This window comes from Mandrillus leucophaeus, unplaced genomic scaffold (genome assembly GCF_000951045.1).
Source record: "Mandrillus leucophaeus isolate KB7577 unplaced genomic scaffold, Mleu.le_1.0 Scaffold251, whole genome shotgun sequence".
In the NCBI taxonomy this organism is placed as follows: Eukaryota; Metazoa; Chordata; class Mammalia; order Primates; family Cercopithecidae; genus Mandrillus; species Mandrillus leucophaeus.
This window is the reverse complement of record NW_012102599.1, coordinates 2011911-2034012: the sequence shown is the minus strand read 5'-3', so window position 1 is coordinate 2034012 and position 22102 is coordinate 2011911. Positions and strand designations below refer to the sequence as shown.

Genomic DNA, 22102 nt, shown 5'->3' with positions numbered 1-22102 from the left:
CTTTTTAGGAATTTGATAAATGAACAGTAAAATATCAATATTAAATTATATTTTCCCATCTGAATTAAAGCCATATTTTTTTTACATTTTACTTTTTTTTTCCTTTTAAGTACGAAGATTATAACAGTAATATAGAAAACATAGAAAATGTAGATTTTTTTTCACAATTATAGATACAGCTTCATGGTGATATATAAAACCTTTACATATCCTCAGTCACAAAGCTCGTACCTTTGTGCTGACCTCCAGATAGAGCTCAGGACCCCTCTTCAGTTCCTGACCGGCTCTCAGCTCCCTCCATTTCAACAAGACATTCGGTATATATCTCTATTTCCTAAGGTTACTTTTCTAAAAGTGCAGGGTATTAAATCTCCTTTAAAAGTTTCTTAGTAGATATTTCCAAGTTAATTTCCAGAGGCTATAGAAAGTTACACTTCTTTAAAAAAATTTTTTTTTATTTTTAAACTTGTTGTAGAGATGGGCTCTCTCTCTGTTGCCCAGGCTGTCCTCAAACTCCTGGCCTCAAGTGATCCTCCTGCCTTGGCCTCCCAAAGTGCAGGGATTCCAGGTGTAAGCCACTATGCCCAGCCCAAAAGTTACATTTCTATTGGTTGTGTACATATAAGCATATTTTGACAACATGGTTATTAGTTTAAAATAAGTATTTCCAAATATGGCAGGTTGCCTTAATTTAATTACTATTAGTGAGGTAGAACCTTTTCATGTTTACATCAAATGCAATTTCATAATTGTATTTCCTCCTCTGGCACTTGTGTTCTTGTCTTTAGCCCATTTTCCTATTAGTGTCTTTGAGTTTCTTGTATTAAGTAGTGGGAGATCTTTGTATGTTTAGGATATTAACTATCCATTGCTATATTTTAACTGTATTACAATAGAGTTATAAATTTTTAAATACAGTTAAAATATAGCAATGGATAGTTAAGCAGCTTAAACAAGCTTAAACAAGCAGCCCTATGTGGCTTCAGCAAGCAGCTGTATGTGTGGAATTCATGTTTCTTCACTTTTTTTTCCCCCTGCATCTGTGATTTATACAATAATAATCCTCCTTAATAAAATAACAATCACTTTATTTTCATGCCATATTATATCAAAATTTCAACTTCCACTATAAAACCCTCAAATAAAAAGAGATATTAGTCTATATTCGAGTATATAAAGGAAACACTGAGATATATGAGGTACAGGAGGATTTTAATAGTCTGGCACTTCAGGCCAACAAAGGATTAAATAAAGGTGTTTTCTGTCTTTCTCTACTTTGCCTTTCTTACAGGGTTGCAAATATCAATGGTTAATTTGTAAAGCTTATATTACTTTAAATCGGTATAAATTTGAGAAAGTGTACAAACCTTCCATCTGCTTCCTTGGCTTTGGCATACTGCAAATGGATCTTAGGAGAAGAAACGTGGGGCAGAAGATCACCAACTTTTGCCCTGGAAAAGTAGGTCCAGGAGAACAATATGAGTACCATGTTCACTCCAAAAGTAGCCTGCTATAACCAAATGTTAGGTTTTAGGATGCAAAAAACAGTTATTACTATCTTTCAAAAATCTTGGTTCCTGGCGGGATGCAGTGGCCTGTAATCCCAGCACTTTGGGAGGGTGAGGCGGGCAGATCACCTGAGTTCAGGGGTTCAAGACCAGCCTGGACAACATGGTGAAATCCTGTCTCTATTAGAAAAATAAAGTACAAAAATTAGCCAAGCATAGTGGCGGCATGTCTGTAATCCCAGCTACTCAGGAGGCTGAGGCAGAGAATTGCTAGAACCCAGGAGGTGGAGGTTGCAGTGAGCTGAGATCGTGCCACTGCGCTCCAGCCTGAGCAACAGAGCGAGACTCTGTCTCAAAAAAAAAAAAAAAAAAAAAGAAAAAGAAAAAGAAAACAAAAAAAAAAAAAAAAGAAAAAAAAAAAAAAAAAGAAAATCTTGGCTCCTATGGGTAAAAGCTGATTTAATTGCTGTTTCTCCTAACACCCACTCCACTCCCACCCCCAAGGGTAGGAAAATGGTTAGTCCATTAACTCTGTTAGGACAAGGGGGTTTTTGTTTTTTCCTACTAAGGATTTCTCCACACCAAACCAGGAGAATGTGCTATTCTTTGGAAAAAGAACTATTAATATGAACTTATCTAAGGAGAACAAAAGAGATGAAGGGCAGGTCTAGATAGGGGAACAGAATGGACAGTGAGAAAGCATGGCAAGGAGGCAAGTGGGGAGACCCCAGAGGCACATTCATTTCCAATCCTGTTCAGAAACAAACCGCAGGCAGCTCTTACCAGTTCTTAGAGCGGATGTAAACAGATGCTGCTTTGTCATAGTAGAGACCTTTTTCATACAGCTGGGCTGCTTCTGAAAATTGCTAAAATAAGACAGGATTATTAAAATACTAAGTTATTATGTACAAAAGATCATATGAATATTGATGCAGACAAAAGAGGACCTTCATATTCTCCAATATGGCTCCACAGTCTCTTTTAAGGACCCTGCTGGGATGCTTGAGGGCTTGGTTAACCCCTCGACGTATGTCTCCCATTCTTATGGACATCTGGGCCACTCCAGCCAGACAAGCTTCATCATGTTCCTGCAATCACAAGGCAAATACTAACAAATCAGATTCTAACTTAACACCATGTGTTTAAGAAAGAACAATGAATTTAACTCTAAAATGAGTCCAAAGGTTATGGTTTACTTTTATCTTTTCAGGGAAGTCTCATGATTTTAAAATAACACTTGGGTCTTTTTTTAAAAAAAACCAGCTATTACAAAATTATATTTTGTTCTGTGAAAGCCTAGATCAACTTCACGCTTAAGACCAAATTTTTACTATCCCTCATATGTCTTGACCTTCTTTTCTTTTTCTTTTTTTTTTGAGACGGAGTCTCGCTCTGTTGCCCAGGCTGGAGTGCAGTGGCGTGATCTCTGCTCACAGCAAGCTCCGCCTCCTGGGTTCAAGCCATTCTCCTGCCTCAGCCTCCCGAGTAACTGGGACTACAGGTGCCCACGACCACGCCTGGCTAATTTTTTGTATTTTTTAGTAGAGACAGGGTTTCACCGTGTTAGCCAGGATGGTCTTGATCTCCTGACCTCGTGATCTGCCTGCCTTGGCCTTCCAAAATGCTGGGATTACAGGCATGAGCCACCGTGCCCGGCCACCCTCATATGTCTTTTTGATATAAAATTTTATATAAGAAGTAATATACTGGCTATATAGCATAAATGCTATGAATAAAATTAAGAAGAAAACCATTTATCAAATTGCAGATTTCTCTATGAGGCATGATTAAACATAAAAACTTCATTTCTTTAGTAATTGTTAAATTCATTAAAGATACCAAAGACAGCTAAAGAACTCACCAAATAACTAATCTCTACTAGTAAGATATAATGTCAGATTATATTTTATCTAAAGCAGCATGTCTAGTAAAATTTTCTGTGATGAGAGAAATGTTCTATATCTGCCCTGTCCAATATGGTAGCTACTGGGCATTTGAAATACGGCTAGTGTAACAGAGGAATTGAATTTTAAATTTTATTTAACTTTAAATAATTTAAGTAGACACATGTGGCTAGTGGTTACTGTATTTGATGGTGCAGATAAAGAATGAACTAAAATTGATGTAGCCAGACAAAGAAAATGTCAAAAACCTAAGAGATAAATGAGCAAAGGACATGATCAGACAATTCATTAAAAAATACAAGTGGAAACAAAATACAATTGGCCAATAAATAAAAACATGCTCAACTTCACCAATAATCAAATGTACATAAAATAAAATATCTTTATTTGCTTACAGAATTGGTAGAGATAAAACAGCTGATAACATTCAGTTTTGCTGAGAATGAAGGGGGCACTATCATACATGGAGTGTGTGTGAACCACTACAATTTCTTTTGAACAGCAGTTTAGCCATGTCAAAAATGAATAGTACACTTTGTAACCTAGAAATCTAACTTATAGGAGAATATTCTTCAGAAATACTATCATAGGTAGCTAAAGATACATGTACTAAGTAGAATATTCATTGTAGTGATTTTAAAAAATGAATTTAATTTTTTAATTTTTATTTTTTAATTTAAAAAAGTTGTTGTTTTTTTAAAGAGACTGGGTCTCATTCTACTGCCTAGGCTGGAGTGCAGTGATGCAATGCTACCATACCCAGCTAATTTTTTATTTTTAAATTTGTAGAGATGGGCCGGGCACGGTGGCTCAAGCCTGTTATCCCAGCACTTTGGGAGGCCGAGGTGGGCAGATCACTTGAGGCCAGGAGTTCAAGACCAGCCTGGCTAACATGGCAAAACTCTGTCTCTATCAAAAATACAAAAATTAGTCAATCATGGTGGCACATGCCTGTAATCCCAGCTATTCGGGAGGCTGAGGTACGAGAATCACTTGAACCCAGGAGGTAAAGGTTGCAGTTAGCCAGGATCGCACCACTGCACTCCAGCCTGGATGACACAGTGAAAGACCGTCTCCAAAAGAAAAATAAACAAATGAATTTGTAGATTATGGGGGTCTTGTTTTGTTGTCCAGGCTGGTCTTGACCTCCTGGGTGTCAAGCATTAGTTAGACTCACTTTTCTTTTTTACTTTTTTTTTTTTTGAGACGGAGTTTCCCTCTTGTTGCCCAGGCTAGAGTGCAATGGTGTGATCTCAGCTCACTGCAACCTCTGCTTCCCGATTCAAGTGATTCTCCTGCCTCAGTTACCCGAGTAGTTGGGATTACAGGTGTGTGCTACCACACCTGACTAATTTTGTATTTTTAGTAGACACAGGGTTTAACCATGTTGGCCAGGCTGGTCTCCTGATCTAAAGTGATCCACTGGCCTCAGCCTCCCAAAGTGCTGGGATTACCAGCATGAGCCACTGTGCCCAGTCCTGGACCCACTTTTTTTTTTTTTTTTGAGACAGAGTCTCACTGTGTTGTCCAGGTTGGGGTGCAATGGCACGATCTCGGCTGACTGCAACCTCCACCTCCTGGGTTCAAGCGATTCTTTCTGCCTCAGCCTCTCGAGTAGCTGGGGATTACAGGCGTCCATCACCATGGCTGCTAATTTTTGTATTTTTAGAAGAGATGGGGTTTTGCCACATTGGCCAGACTGGCCTGGACTCACTTTTCATGTTAACATATTTTGGTGATTTTTCAAATTAGCTATCATGAGGTTGCATTACTTTTGTAATAAAAATGCTATATATAAAACGGAAAGTCAAAAGATTTTCAACCTTCACAAGACATCACCTAACTTAAAAACAGTAATTATTATTATAAATCTTAGCTTTTTAAGCTAGAATTCTGGGATGGGAAAAAGAGGTAGCATAGTGGGTCATGCTTTCCAGGGTCATCTTGAAAGATACAGTATGAGACAGAAACGGCAGAACAAAGTTTTATGGATTGGGAATTCACTTTCAAAATGGTTACTGAAACTTTTTTTTTTTTTCCTTTGAGATGGAGTCTCACTCTGTCACCCAGGCTGTAGTGCAGTGGCACGATCTTGGCTCACTGCAACCTCCACTTTCTGGGTTCAAGTGATTCTTCTTCCTCAGCCTCCCAAGTAGCTGGGACTACACGCGTGTGCCACCATGCCTGGCTAAGTTTTGTATTTTTTTTTTTAGTACAGACGGGGTTTCCCCATATTGGCCGGGCTGGTCTTGAACTCCTGACCTCGTGATCTGCCCGCCTTGGCCTCCCAAAGTGCTGGGATTACAGGTGCGAGCCACCGCGCCTGGCCTACTGAAACTTTTAAAAAGAGCAAAAGGAAAAACCTTATGAAAATCATAGCCTGTAGGTAAGAAAGGATAAAAATCTTATTTCCAACTTTACTTAGACTTATATTAAGAATGTAAAACTTATCAGACTGATAAAAATACTGTCTTCGTCAGATTTTAAGAGCCTGAAGTGTTTTAAAATGATTTAACTATTTCCTTGCAAGGTTGTTAGTAAACCAAAGAAAAGGCTCACCTGCTAGATATGAAATATAATACAAATAAGACCATGATTTTTAAAAATGAAACTGAAAATGAACCCAAAGATAATTAGGCATATCTTATCTTTATCCAAGGTTACCTTATTATCACCTGTTATTCCTTTCTCATAATGAGCCAAAGCATTTACATAATCACCCCTGAAAAAAAAAAGAGTGACTTTTAATATTTATTTTAGAATTTTATTTACATAGACTTTTTCCTTTTTTTTTTTTCTTTTTTTTAGAGACAGGGTCTTACTCTGTTGCCCAGGCTGGAGTGCAGTGGCACAATCACAGCTCACTGTAGCCCCGACACCTCACTGGCTCAAGTGATCTTCCAGCCTCAGCTTCCTGAGTAGTTGAGACTACAGGCATGTGCCACCATGCCTGGCAAATTAAAAAAAAAAAAAAAATTTGTAGGGACAAGGTCTCACCATGTTGCCAAGGCTGGTCTTGAACTCCTGGGCTCAAATGATCTACCACCTCGGCCTCCCAAAGTGCTAGAATTACAGGCATGAGCCACCACTGGGGAGTAGTAGATCAATTTACAAATACAGGATTTAAAGGATAATCTTTGTCATTGAGTTGCTTAAGCTCACAAAAGATGTGGAACACTACAGATGCATTCTTTCAAAGTGCAGTATGTCATTATCTTACAAGTAATCTTAAAAGTAATTATTAAGCTGGGTTATGCTATACTGTAAGGTACTTACTGTGTGGTATGCTAGGCATTTTGAGGAGCTACATTAATTTTCTTTTTAAATTCCAGGGTACATGTGAAGGATGTGCAGGTTTGTTACATAGGTAAACATGTGCCATGGTGGTTTGCTGTACCTATCAACCCATCACCTAAGTGTTAAGCCTAGCATGTATTAGCTATTTTTTCTGATAAGAAGCTACATTACTTTTATTGGCTACTTTTGGTTAATTATTTCCTTTGGGGCACTAAATGACAATCACGTGACGATAAAACACTTTTTTTTTTTTTTTTTTTTTACCAAAAGCCCAGTATTTACAAGAATATATATTGAGGGAATCTAGAGGGCCATCAATTTATTAAAGGGTAGAAGTGGAGGAATACATTGGGGATTATAGTGCTGAGGGCCCTGGTTCTTACACCGAGAAAAAGTATTAATATACATAATATAAATAATATTCCTGGGCCAGGCACGGTGGCTTATGCCTGTAATCCCAGCACTTTGGGAGGCCAAGGCACACGGATCATGAGGTCAGGAGTTCAAGACCAGCCTGACCAATGTGGTGAAACCCTGTCTCTACTAAAAATACAAAAATTAGCTGCGTGTGGTGGCATGTGCCTGTAATCCCAGCTACTCGTGAGGCTGAGGCAGGAGAATTGCTTGAACGCAGGAGGCGGAGGTTGTAGTGAGCTGAGATTGCGCCACTGTACTCCAGCCTGGGTGACAGAGCAAGACTCCATCTCAAATAATAATAATAATAATAATAATAATAATAATAATCCCTTCCTGTGACTGATGCTAACATGGATCTGCATATACAGAAGACTTTTATTATTTCAACTTATTTTCATTGTTTGGGATAGAATGAATCAGTGATTTGCCTAAGATACTTTTTGGGATCTATCTTCCTCTAAGAAACCATCTTCTCCAGAATAAATTAATCAGCTCTGAAATGGCATGATTTGAGATCTACCTTATCACTACTTTATCAGCTTAGACAAGTTACTAAACCTCTCTAAGCCTCATTCACTTTCCTCATCTATTAATGTAGAAGGACATTTTTGGAAAAGGAGCTGTTCTGCGGTTGAGAACTTTCTTTTGTTCAGCCCAGGACTCCACAGTCAGCAATATTCCTAAATGGAAATTTCCAATACGGACCTGATTACATCAACCAAGCTAGGGATTTTTCCTGAGAATAGAGAAGAGACATCCTCAGGAGATATCCCTAGCTCAGCTGATGTAATCCATTGAGTTGACAGTTCCTCCCACAGGAGCCTGAGGTTTTCCTTGGGCAAGCTAAATTAATACTTTGGAACTCTCACTTTATTTTTTGTTATTTTAGCTCACTGGATTATTTACTATTTTATTTTAAAGCTCTCATATGGAACTAGCTCATTAGTTTAATCCCAGACTTTAGTAAGTTAAATCTCACCTAGACCTGATAGACTGGCCCTGCTTTGACCTAATCAAGGTCTTGGATGCACAATGAAACAGACGGTTGAAATTGAACACAGGCCTAGGGTCTTAGGTGTCAAAGTCAGTAGCTGGTGGCTATTCAGGTATTTGATGACAATGAACTATACTTAAGTTAGTTCCCATTATCACAAGGAAATTCCTTCAGACTGTTGGGGGCTAGAGTGTGTGTACACTAGGGTCTGAAGATCTGCATACAAATATCAGTGAAAGCTTTGAGAATCGGTGGCTTCACAGTCAAGTGGTGAGCAGAAAGGGTTAGAAACGACAACACGCAGGCTTTCAACTGACTTCAGTTCATCTGACCATGAGACATGTTTGAGAATTTGTTACAACACTTCAAATTTTCCTGAAGGAAGTGAAAAATCGAAGTGTTCTGGATGGTCCAACGGCTTACTGGGGTGTCTGTACTCCAACAGGACACGGTGGATCATCTTTCCTCCTTAGCACAGAAGTTTTATATTCTAAGACTCAGTCATCCTCAGGATGCAGGTGGAGGGCCAGGGGACCGGGGCCCTGTCTCTTGTGTTACGTACAAAGATTCCAACGTGCACTTTTTGGTATATGCATTTATAAGGAACAGAAATGTGGCAAACTTCAGGTTTCACCATGTTGGCCAGGCTGGTCTTGAACTCCTGACCTCAGGTGATCCACCCGCCTCGGCCTCCCAAAGTGCTGGGATTACAGGTGCGAGCCACCGCGCCTGGCCTACTGAAACTTTTAAAAAGAGCAAAAGGAAAAACCTTATGAAAATCATAGCCTGTAGGTAAGAAAGGATAAAAATCTTATTTCCAACTTTACTTAGACTTATATTAAGAATGTAAAACTTATCAGACTGATAAAAATACTGTCTTCGTCAGATTTTAAGAGCCTGAAGTGTTTTAAAATGATTTAACTATTTCCTTGCAAGGTTGTTAGTAAACCAAAGAAAAGGCTCACCTGCTAGATATGAAATATAATACAAATAAGACCATGATTTTTAAAAATGAAACTGAAAATGAACCCAAAGATAATTAGGCATATCTTATCTTTATCCAAGGTTACCTTATTATCACCTGTTATTCCTTTCTCATAATGAGCCAAAGCATTTACATAATCACCCCTGAAAAAAAAAAGAGTGACTTTTAATATTTATTTTAGAATTTTATTTACATAGACTTTTTCCTTTTTTTTTTTCTTTTTTTTAGAGACAGGGTCTTACTCTGTTGCCCAGGCTGGAGTGCAGTGGCACAATCACAGCTCACTGTAGCCCCGACACCTCACTGGCTCAAGTGATCTTCCAGCCTCAGCTTCCTGAGTAGTTGAGACTACAGGCATGTGCCACCATGCCTGGCAAATTAAAAAAAAAAAAAAAATTTGTAGGGACAAGGTCTCACCATGTTGCCAAGGCTGGTCTTGAACTCCTGGGCTCAAATGATCTACCACCTCGGCCTCCCAAAGTGCTAGAATTACAGGCATGAGCCACCACTGGGGAGTAGTAGATCAATTTACAAATACAGGATTTAAAGGATAATCTTTGTCATTGAGTTGCTTAAGCTCACAAAAGATGTGGAACACTACAGATGCATTCTTTCAAAGTGCAGTATGTCATTATCTTACAAGTAATCTTAAAAGTAATTATTAAGCTGGGTTATGCTATACTGTAAGGTACTTACTGTGTGGTATGCTAGGCATTTTGAGGAGCTACATTAATTTTCTTTTTAAATTCCAGGGTACATGTGAAGGATGTGCAGGTTTGTTACATAGGTAAACATGTGCCATGGTGGTTTGCTGTACCTATCAACCCATCACCTAAGTGTTAAGCCTAGCATGTATTAGCTATTTTTTCTGATAAGAAGCTACATTACTTTTATTGGCTACTTTTGGTTAATTATTTCCTTTGGGGCACTAAATGACAATCACGTGACGATAAAACACTTTTTTTTTTTTTTTTTTTTTACCAAAAGCCCAGTATTTACAAGAATATATATTGAGGGAATCTAGAGGGCCATCAATTTATTAAAGGGTAGAAGTGGAGGAATACATTGGGGATTATAGTGCTGAGGGCCCTGGTTCTTACACCGAGAAAAAGTATTAATATACATAATATAAATAATATTCCTGGGCCAGGCACGGTGGCTTATGCCTGTAATCCCAGCACTTTGGGAGGCCAAGGCACACGGATCATGAGGTCAGGAGTTCAAGACCAGCCTGACCAATGTGGTGAAACCCTGTCTCTACTAAAAATACAAAAATTAGCTGCGTGTGGTGGCATGTGCCTGTAATCCCAGCTACTCGTGAGGCTGAGGCAGGAGAATTGCTTGAACGCAGGAGGCGGAGGTTGTAGTGAGCTGAGATTGCGCCACTGTACTCCAGCCTGGGTGACAGAGCAAGACTCCATCTCAAATAATAATAATAATAATAATAATAATAATAATAATCCCTTCCTGTGACTGATGCTAACATGGATCTGCATATACAGAAGACTTTTATTATTTCAACTTATTTTCATTGTTTGGGATAGAATGAATCAGTGATTTGCCTAAGATACTTTTTGGGATCTATCTTCCTCTAAGAAACCATCTTCTCCAGAATAAATTAATCAGCTCTGAAATGGCATGATTTGAGATCTACCTTATCACTACTTTATCAGCTTAGACAAGTTACTAAACCTCTCTAAGCCTCATTCACTTTCCTCATCTATTAATGTAGAAGGACATTTTTGGAAAAGGAGCTGTTCTGCGGTTGAGAACTTTCTTTTGTTCAGCCCAGGACTCCACAGTCAGCAATATTCCTAAATGGAAATTTCCAATACGGACCTGATTACATCAACCAAGCTAGGGATTTTTCCTGAGAATAGAGAAGAGACATCCTCAGGAGATATCCCTAGCTCAGCTGATGTAATCCATTGAGTTGACAGTTCCTCCCACAGGAGCCTGAGGTTTTCCTTGGGCAAGCTAAATTAATACTTTGGAACTCTCACTTTATTTTTTGTTATTTTAGCTCACTGGATTATTTACTATTTTATTTTAAAGCTCTCATATGGAACTAGCTCATTAGTTTAATCCCAGACTTTAGTAAGTTAAATCTCACCTAGACCTGATAGACTGGCCCTGCTTTGACCTAATCAAGGTCTTGGATGCACAATGAAACAGACGGTTGAAATTGAACACAGGCCTAGGGTCTTAGGTGTCAAAGTCAGTAGCTGGTGGCTATTCAGGTATTTGATGACAATGAACTATACTTAAGTTAGTTCCCATTATCACAAGGAAATTCCTTCAGACTGTTGGGGGCTAGAGTGTGTGTACACTAGGGTCTGAAGATCTGCATACAAATATCAGTGAAAGCTTTGAGAATCGGTGGCTTCACAGTCAAGTGGTGAGCAGAAAGGGTTAGAAACGACAACACGCAGGCTTTCAACTGACTTCAGTTCATCTGACCATGAGACATGTTTGAGAATTTGTTACAACACTTCAAATTTTCCTGAAGGAAGTGAAAAATCGAAGTGTTCTGGATGGTCCAACGGCTTACTGGGGTGTCTGTACTCCAACAGGACACGGTGGATCATCTTTCCTCCTTAGCACAGAAGTTTTATATTCTAAGACTCAGTCATCCTCAGGATGCAGGTGGAGGGCCAGGGGACCGGGGCCCTGTCTCTTGTGTTACGTACAAAGATTCCAACGTGCACTTTTTGGTATATGCATTTATAAGGAACAGAAATGTGGCAAACTTCATGAGATTGATTAAGAAGAAATAAAATCTCTAAAATGTTTTTAATCTGTAGAACAGAAAACTTGAAAGAAGATACCATGTTTAGAAATGAAAGAGTACTTCTTTTTCTTTTTTTGAAACAGGGTCTTGCTCCACTGCCTAGGCTGGTGTATAGTGGCGTGATCACAGCTCACAGCAGCCTCAACGTTCTGGGCTCAAGTGATCCTCCCACCTTAGCTTCTCCAGCAGCTGGGACTGCAGTCACGTGAGCCCAGGCTTGGCTTTTTTTTTTTCTTTGTAGAGACAAGTTCTCATTATGTTGCCAAGGCTGGTCTCACACTCCTGAGCTCAAGCAGTCTTCCTTCCTTGGCCTCTCAAAGAGCTAGGATTATAGGCATGAGCCACCATGCCTGGTACAGAGTACTTTTTGATAGAGTAACTCCTACAACATGAATTTATGTGTCAGTATTCTCAATGAATCCAAAGTCTCTATGACAGTAAAGTAGAACTATATGAAATGCTTTTAGAAAAAAATCAAATGTTATAACTATATTTTCTTTGTTTAAAGACTAATCTTTTTCCATATTTTAATATTTTTGAATGTTGGAATGTATTATAATAAATGTCAAAATGTCTGGTTGTCATTACACATACATGTACAAACTTATATTTGCAAATGAATTATTCATTTATTTTCTCTGCAGATATTTACATTGGTAGCACCAACCATGGCTGAATGTTAACTTAAAACTGGATCCTAAATGCCTCTAAAATTACACTTCGATGCAACGCTGCAATAAAAATGTATAGTCTGTCAATTAAGACTATTGACAATTAAGAGGGTCTAGCAATTAAGAGCACTAGAAAATTCTAAATTTCTCAGAATAGATTATGGAATTTCCAAAGGCAAGAGAGATTTGTGACTCCTATTCATGCATCATGAAGGACTATTACTCAAGCCCTCAATATCCTCCTGGGAAGAGCTTTTGGCTTGAATTGCAATACCAATTGTCTAATTTTCATACACATGAAACTCAAAAAACTATAATTAAAAAAATCATTTAGTTAAAAAAATGTATGTATCTGTGAAGTACAAGTGTAGGTCTTTGTGTGCATATATTGGGTACTGGTGAAGTCTGGACTGTTAGTGTACCCATACCTGAATAGTGAAAAATGCACCCAGTGGGTAATTTTTCAACCCTCATCCACCCTCCCACCTTTTGGAGTCTTCAGTGTCTATTATTCCTCTCTGTATGTCCTTGTGTACCCATGGTTGAGCTCCCACTTATGAAGGAAAACATGCAGTATTTGATTTTCTGAGTTACATCCCTTTGGCCTCCAGTTCCATCCATGTTACTGCAAAAGACACAATTCATTCTTTTTTTATGGCTAAGTAGTATTCTGTGGTGTGTGTGTGTGTCTGTGTGTGTGTGTACACATTTCCTTTCTCCATACTCTACTGATGGACACTTAGGTTGATTCCTTACCTTTGCTATTATGAATAGCGTTGCAATAAACATATGAGTGCAGGTATCTTTTTGATGTAATGATTTCTTTCCCTTTGGGTATACACTCAGTAGTGAGATTGCTGGGTTGAATGGTAGTTCTAGTTTTAGTTCTTTGAGAAATCTCCATACTGTTTACCATAAAGGTTCTATTAATTTACATTCCTATCAACAGTATATAAGCATTCCCTTTTCTCCACATCCTTACCAACATCTATTATTTTTAGATTTTTTAATAATAGCTATTCTGACTGGTGTAAGATGGTATTTCATTGTGGTTTTAATTTGCATTTCTCTGATGATTAATGATATTGAACATTTTTTCATATTTTTATTGGTTGCTTATATGTCTTCTTTTGAAAAATGTCTATTTATGTCCTTTGCCCACTTTTTAATGAGGTTATTTGTTTTCTTCTTGTTGAGTTGTTTGAGTTCCTTGCAGATTCTGGATATTCGCTTGCTATTGGATGCATAGTTTGCAAATACTTTTTCCCATTCTGTTGGTTGTCTATTTGCTCTGCTGATTGTTTCTTTTGCTGTGCAGAAGCTTTTTAGTTTAAGTCCCATTTGTCTACTTTTGTTAGAAAAAAACTATAATTCTAAGCAAATAGAAAATGTAGACCAAACCTTGGTGTTTTTCACTATGGTTTGAAATTACAGAGCAAATCCTCAAAGTGTTAAAGGAGGTCAGAACCATGAACATAAGTTAGGAAAAGCAGTGTGATGCTATGCATAGTTGTTGATGGCCACATGTGATTAAAAATAATATTTAGGCTGGGCACAGTGGCTCACGCTTATAATCCTAGCACTTTAGGAGGCTGAGTTGGGAGGATCACTTGAGCTCAGGAGACCAGCCTGGTCAAGATGGTGAGACCCTGTCTCTCTAAAAATTAAAAAAAATTTAAAAATTAGCCAGGCATTGTGATGTGTGCCTATAGTCCCAGCTACTGAGGAGGCTGAGATGGGAGGATCACTTGAGCACAGGAGTTCAAGGCTGCGGTGAGCTATGATCATACCACAGCACTCCAGCCCGGGTAACACAGAGAGATCCGGTCTCTATTAAAAATAGTAATAAAATGATAATAATAACATTTAGATTCTAAATGCAGAAACAGCTTAGATCCAGACTTAGATTTTGATGCTGAAAACTTAAAGTGGATAATGCATGGATAAGACATCATTAGAAAAAACATTTTTCAGATATATAATTAATATAGTATTTTTTCTCTAAAAAAATTATTAAATCAATGGAGGGCCTTATCATTAATGGAAGTTTCGAACTAAAGATATTTGCAGTCATTGGCTACTGACTGAAATGTATAAAAACAAAGACTTACGCGAATTCAAGCTGAATAGCATATTCTTTTGATATAAAAGGAATCTGGTCTGGGGCCAAACGCTTTGCCAGTTGTAGAGCACTGTCCCAATGCTGTAAATCCCTTCTCATCTGTTAAGAAGAGAAAGACCTTAACTTTAAATGAGCAAAATTATTTTGCAAAGTTATCACCAAGAGCTAGTTTTAATAAAACTAATTACAAAACCTTTTTGTTTAAATAATGAAACTTGATCTTTACAATGATAATATATTAATATAGCATGCATTCTCAATAGGGTTGACAGAGCCCTGAAGAAGGCAAAAACTGATTCTTGGAGGGGCAAAAAAATCTTAGCTATTACAATGGTTTGTGGCCCTCCAAAACTCAATCTTATCTTACAAAATCTTAGTCCTTAGTATTTAATTTTTCTCAGCAGGGAGTAATCAAATTAAATTAATGTAATCAATTAAAGTTAATTTTTATTTTTAGAAGGTAGTGATTTTAAAAAGTTGAGAACACTTTGCTATAGGAATTGGTGTGTTTTTCTCAGAAAATCTGAAGCTATATCACAACACGAGTAATAGCAAATGTAACTAAAATGTAAATATATCTTTCTTCCTAGTTCCTGTGGTCTTTTATCTCTGCCTGGTACATAATTGTAAATATAAACTAATCATTAAAGAATCTTTCAAAGTTCATTCCTCACTTTATTCATACTTTCCAAACAATAATAGCTAACATTTTTCAAGTGTCATTATCTGCCAGATACTGTTCTAGGGGATTAGCTTATTTATCTTTCACGACTACCCTTTGCAACATATTAACACTTTCTTGTATCCATTTCAGAGATCCAGAAACTGAGGCAGAGAGGCTCCTCTGTACATAAGGTTACACAACTGGTGCATGACGGAGCTGGGCAGCAGGGCTCTGCCTCTGAACTTTTCACCTGGTTAACTCATCAGCTTTCAAACTGAGGTTAAAGAGTAATCACCCCTCTCCATTATCAATCCATTACCTCAAATTCTTTCCAAGTCTAGCAGCACATGACCAGTGCCCACAGTTAAATGCAGAAGAGTTGAGATGACATCTTTCCCCTCAGTCATCGCAGCCATATTCCCATTTCAGTGAGTACTAATCCAAGTTTTGAAAACTTCTCAGGGTGTCCCAATTATCTTAAATAACACTGTAAAATTACCTACATTTTTCTTAAAGTTAATTTAGTTCACTTAAAATTTAAAAATGAAAATTTGCTATAGAATGATTTGTAAAAGGAAAGCTGTAAAATTAATAAAAAATGCTTCCAAAACAACCTCTTTTACATAGTTGTAGAAATGAAAGTTTTAGGTGAAATAATATTAATGATTACAACAGCTAATGATATGTCTTTACTATTGATCATGTACTGTGCTAAAAGATCTCATTCTCATTTTTAAATCTTTACAAATATCCTGTGAGCTAGATATTATTCTTCCTACTTTAAAGAAATAGGATCTAGGACTCAGAAAGGTTAGATAACATGTCCACGCTTACACAGAGCTGGAATTTGAACCCAGACATGTCTGACTGTGAAGTCTGCGCTCCTCACTGCAAGTCGATATGGCCACGCTTCCCTTCTTCCCTGCCCTTGAACTAACTAGGCCCTTCATCCTGCTCTAGGCCCTCTCCTGCAATGCTTACCTCTGGGAAACCAGTGATGGTACACTAGTCCTTAGCTCACCTCTTAATACACAACAGAATTTCACACAATAAGGATAAATGTGCCTCGGTTTTCCCATCTGGAAAACGGAGAAAAAACCAATCCTATCTCATAGGATTGTTGTGAGGGTTTAATGAGTTAATACATGTCAAGTGCTTAGAAAAGTCCCTGGCCCACGTAAGCACTCAATATATGATGATATTTTTCCTTGTATATGTTTTTGTAATTTACACAATCTGTTCTCTTCGGACACACTTAGATTTCAATTAGTAATGTTGTAATACCATGCATTTTATGCCTCCACAAAATGCAGAATAGACATATTTTTGAATTATGATTTTAATGAAAAATATTATAATTAATAAGTACTCAGGGGTTCTTAAACTGACATGTTTGAATTCTAGGAGGGGGAAGGCATATAATGTCTGTGCTGAGAAATTTTAATTATATAGAAGGGGTGATCCTCCTTTGCATATTCTTATGTTCTTATGTTCTTTCCTTTTTTTTTTTTTTTTTTTGAGATGGAGTCTTGCTGTGTCGCCCGGGCTGGAGTGCAGTGGCCGGATCTCAGCTCACTGCAAGCTCCGCCTCCCAGGTTTACGCCATTCTCCTGCCTCAGCCTCCCGAGTAGCTGGGACTACAGGCGCCCGCCACCTCGCCCGGCTAGTTTTTTGTATTTTTTAGTAAAGACGGGGTTTCACCATGTTAGCCAGGATGGTCTCGATCTCCTGACCTCGTGATCCGCCCGTCTCGGCCTCCCAAAGTGCTAGGATTACAGGCTTGAGCCACCGCGCCCGGCCACCCTTTTTTTTTTTTTTTTTTGAGACAGAGTCTCCCTCTGTCACCCAGGCTGGAGTGCAGTGGTGCAATCTTCAGGTTCAAGCGATTCTCCATCCCCAGCCTCCAAGTAGCTGTGATTACAGGCTCACTGCAACCTCTACCTCCCAGGTTCAAGCAGTTCTCCTGTCTCACCCTCCTGAGTAGCTGGGATTACAGGCACATGCCACCACGTCCGGCTAATTTTTGTATTTTTAGTTGAGATGAGGTTTCATCATATTGGTCAGCTGGTCTCAAACTTCTGACCTCAGGTGATCCACCCACCTTGGCCTCCCAAAGTGCTGGGATTAGAGGCGTGAGCCACTGCGCCAGGCTCCATTTTTCCCCCCCCATTTCCCCACTGGATACCTCTTACACAATTTCCATTCTTATTTGCTGCCATACCTCCAGGGCAGCAATAGGACAGCTGGATGCAAGGTACAGGTCCTGAGCCAGGTTATAATCGTTGGTAAACATGGCAAGGTGTCCTGCCAAAAGATTGTAGTCCTCTATTCCCTACAAATAAAAGCAATTTTGATGAGAAAAAAATGTAAGAGTTTAACCTTTTTTTTTTTAAGGACTTTGATCATTAGAAGTGGTAATATTCTATTGATTCACTTGTTTAAGAGTTAGGTAAGATTAAACGGAAAAAGTTTAGACTGCATTTAACTTAAAATAGCATTTAAATCTTAACTTACTTGATAACTCTATAACATGCAGTTTACCTTTATTTGTTCCAAGGACATCACCATGCCAACATTTCCAATTCTCCGATAAACACGGATTGCAAACTCCACTTCCATGTGATGTAGACAAGCTCTGGCCAACTCATTCCAGGCAGCCTCATCATCATTCAGAATCCTGCACATTTCCCAAGCATCAGAGAACCTGGGATGTAAGTACATAAGCTTAATCAGAACGCTCCACTTGCCACGTTAGGCAATTTTCAGACTACATGTTATCTAATAGTGTGCCCCAGATAAACTGTCTAAAACATTTCTTAACCTGTAATCGTCATTTGCAAGTAATGAAAAGACACTTAAGCTTTCTTCCTTTTTTGTGCAGATAAATGTTTTTCCCTGAATTTCTTTTATTAAACTGAATCTACTTTGTAATCAGCCTACTCAATTAACAACTAAACTAATTCTATTCATTTCTTTTTATTTCACACATAGATGAATATTATTTTTGTTCTCCATAAGTCTAATAAAATTAGTATTCTATTCCTATAAATTTAGAAGTTTAAAACAGGGGTCAGCAAACTATGGCTCATGGGCCAAATCTAGTCAGATGCTGTTTTGAAAATACAGCTTGAGTGGAACAAAGTCACTCATCAGCCCACTCTTTTTTTTTTTTTTGAAGACAGAGTCTCGCTCTGTCGCTCAGGGTGGAGTGCAGTGGCGCAATCTCACTTAACTGCAACCTCGGCCTCCCCGGTTTGTTATTCTCCTGCCTCAGCCTCCTGAGTAGCTGGGACTACAGGTGCACACCACCACACCAGCTAATTTTTTGTATTTTTAGTAGAGATGGGGTTTCACCATGTTAGGCAGGATGGTCTTGATCTGCTGACCTCGTGATCCACCTGCCTCGGCCTCCCAAAGTGCTGGGATTACAGGTGTGTGCCACCACACCCAGCCCAGCCCACTCTTTAATGGATTGTCTGTGGCCACTTTCCGGCTACAACAGCCAGCCTGAGTAGCTGTGATAGAGACCCTATGGCCCTTAAAAAGTTTGAAATATTTACCATTTGGACCATAACAGAAAAGGTTTTCAGACCTCTGGTTTAAAACATGAACATAAATGCCAATTAAACTTTTGGTGGAACCTCTACATGAGTGAATATATTACATTCATCTATCCATTCATCCATTTATCTATTCACCTATTCATTTTTCCATCCAACACACATTTACTGAGCTTCTCTTATGTGCTAGGAAACATGACACAAAAATCAACCACAGTTGCTGTCCTTAAGGCAGTCACAATTGGGGAAGGTGGAAGAGACAGATAAGGAAACAAATGACTATAACACAGTTTGACAGAGGTAACTGAGTACTTACAATAGATAACTCTTGGTGCTAAGTCTTCTGCATAAATTCCCTTACCCTAATAACACTACCCACTAAGTATTATTATTATTTCTCCTTTAAAGATTAGGAAAGTGAGGCTTACAGATGTTAAAAGACTAGCCCAAGGCACACAGAGATAAGTGGTGTCATGCTCTTAACCACTGTGTATACTGCATCCTGGCTCTGAGGCAACACATCAGAAAGACCCCAAGCAGGACTGCCTGTGGAGGTGGGGAAGTCGGGGAAGGCTTCCTGGAGCAGGAGATGGCTCCACTAATTTCTGATGGGTAAAGAAAGAGGGGTTACTACATTCAGAGATAGGGAAAGGGCACTCCAGGAAGAATCATGAAATACATGCAATTTCAGCAGCCAGTGGAACAGAGAGGGAGGTAAGTGGAAACAGCTGAGCTGGTCTCAAATCATGAAGCGCCTAGTAGGTCATGGAGGTCCCCCAGGAATTTGGATTTGTTTGTAAAAGCAATAGGAAGTCGCTGAAGTATCTTGAGCAGAGAAATGAGGGGATCAAATCACATTTTCAAAAGTGTGTGGAGAACAGATGAGATCGTTATAAGGCTACTGGCAGACACAGCAGTTAGGAAGTGGAGAGTTACATTACACGTTATTCCAAGTGAGGGCCTGGGTAAAGACAAGGGAACACAGGAGGAGGAAAGGAGCTGGTGTATGTGTGTGTTAAGGCATGGGCATGTGTGATTAGAGTGAGGGAAAATAGGGGTCTGTGGAAATTGATGAGTTCAGTTTTAGAAGGGGCAAGTTTGAAGAGCTCATGGACTTCCAAGTACATATGACTGAAAGGTAGTTGTAAGTACAGGTTTAAGATAAAGACACAGATTTTAAAGTCAACTTCATATGGGTGGTATGTTGAGCCATGTTAAGCAGAGGAGATTCACTCAGGAAGAATAATTAGAGTAAGAAGAGAAGGAAACTCATGAGACCCCAATAAACAGCACATTTAAGAGAGGCTCAGAAGAATTAGAACGTCAAAGGAAATTCACAGTGGCTCTAGGAGATAAGAGAAAAAAACAGGAAAAGGAAATTACAAGCAAAGCAAAAATCAAACTTCATTATGATGAAATCAAGATATTGTTGACATAATTAGGTTTATTAGGATTTCACAATAACTGGGCTCTTTGGAAGCTTAGAAACTGTTTTGTTCTTATGGGCTTTCTTATAATAAAGTACTTATAATAAAAACAGCTTACTATCTTATCTGAGCCTCACAATACCCCTGTGAAATGAACAAGGGAAGTGCTGTTATCGCCATCTATTGAATAGGATTTGACATTTTATCAAAAAGACACCTGCACTTATATGTTTGCTGCAGCACTACTCACAATAGCAAAGTCATGGAATCAACTAAGTGTCCATCAACAGATGACTGGATTTTAAAACGTGGTGTGTATATACAGATATACACAACATGGAATACTACTCAGCCGTTAAAAATGAAATCATGTCTTTTGCAGCAATATGGATGGAATTCGAGGTCATTATCCTAAGTGAAATACCCCAAAGTCAAAAACTGCACGTTCTCACTTAGAAGTGGGAGATAAACAATGGGTACACACGGACATACAGGTGGAATAAGAGACACTGGAAACTCCAAAAGGTGGGACGGTGAGACGGGGTTGAGGGATAAAATACTACCTACTGGGTACAGTGTTCACTATTCTGGTGATGGGTACATTAAAAGCCCAGACTTCACCATGTGCACTATATCCATGTAGCACAACTGCACTTATATTTCTACATTTACAAAAAATAAAAAATATTCTTGCAAGGAGAAAGAATAAACCAATAAAATAAGATAAAATAATTATAGGATTTGACCTTTAAAATCACAAAAGCAAACGAGAAGTTCCAAAAGAAGTGTTTGAAAGCCTACCTTTTTAGCATTAAATTCTGTGCCAGCATTGGTCTCAGTTCGTCAGGCCCCGTATCTTTGAAGTTGCTGAGAAAGCCATAGGTGCTAAGGTAGATGTTGTTTACTTTTCCACTCTGTGTTTGGCAGGTCAACTCTCCATTATATAGCAGCAAAGGTTTATGAGCAAAAGGAACTTTGGTGCTACCAGCCAAAATAACCTTGGCTCCTACATTATAAAACAGACATCTCAATGCTGAAAGCTAATACTCAGCACAAAAATCAGAAACGCATGTTTTAATTTTACTGCAATGGGGAAATTCATTTGTCAGCAAATATACACAAAAGGGGTTTAGTACCTTGTATAGTGTCCTTGTGAAAGACATAAGTGTACACCTTATCATCATCATAAGCAATAAATACACCTTTATCCATTGGCCAGTTTTCCCAAAGAACACCTTTAATGGTTGGTGAAAAATCTGGAATCTCATAGGTAGTGTCATTAACCTACAAAATAAGATTTACAGATTTGCCCCAAGTCTGTACTTAAATCATTATCATTTGCCGTGGTAGAAGCCTGTTTGCAGCCTTAGCTGGCTTAGCTAAGTCATATTCAACCTAACATCACTCCAACAACAACAGGAAAGAAAGTTTCTTTTTCCATTCTTATCCTAGGTCTGGCTTGAAAAAACTATAGTTATTTGGAAAATCCAAGGTTTGATCTAAAATCTGGCAAATCTGTAGGAGAACGCATGAGTCTAGACACAAAGCTTCAGCTTAAGGAAAAAAAATTAAAGCTGCTCAAGATGACAGAAATTTAAACTACGAACACACTTGTACTTGTGTTTAGAAATTTTTCATAATACTGAGTATTTGATAATACTGGGTATTAAGAAACAAATTAATTCACATGATTGAAGGAAATTACACTAGGGATGCTTTATTTCAAAAGACTTCTCTAAAATGCTTATCAACAAATATAAAT

At 38.4% G+C, this 22102-nt stretch overlaps 1 protein-coding gene across 2 annotated transcripts in view; it reads right to left on the bottom strand.

The window, feature by feature from the left end:
• Positions 1-22102, bottom strand: part of WDR19 (WD repeat domain 19) — a 104706-nt gene that overhangs the window by 40820 nt on the left and 41784 nt on the right. For both annotated transcript variants that reach the window (XM_011983540.1, XM_011983541.1), the window contains 9 exons: positions 21477-21624; positions 21142-21346; positions 17895-18057; positions 17575-17685; positions 14679-14788; positions 9191-9248; positions 2456-2596; positions 2292-2374; positions 1368-1451 (listed from right to left, as the gene is read on the bottom strand). In XM_011983540.1, the coding sequence (XP_011838930.1) occupies positions 1368-1451; positions 2292-2374; positions 2456-2596; positions 9191-9248; positions 14679-14788; positions 17575-17685; positions 17895-18057; positions 21142-21346; positions 21477-21624 (1103 nt within the window). The remainder of the gene's footprint in view (positions 1-1367; positions 1452-2291; positions 2375-2455; positions 2597-9190; positions 9249-14678; positions 14789-17574; positions 17686-17894; positions 18058-21141; positions 21347-21476; positions 21625-22102) is intronic.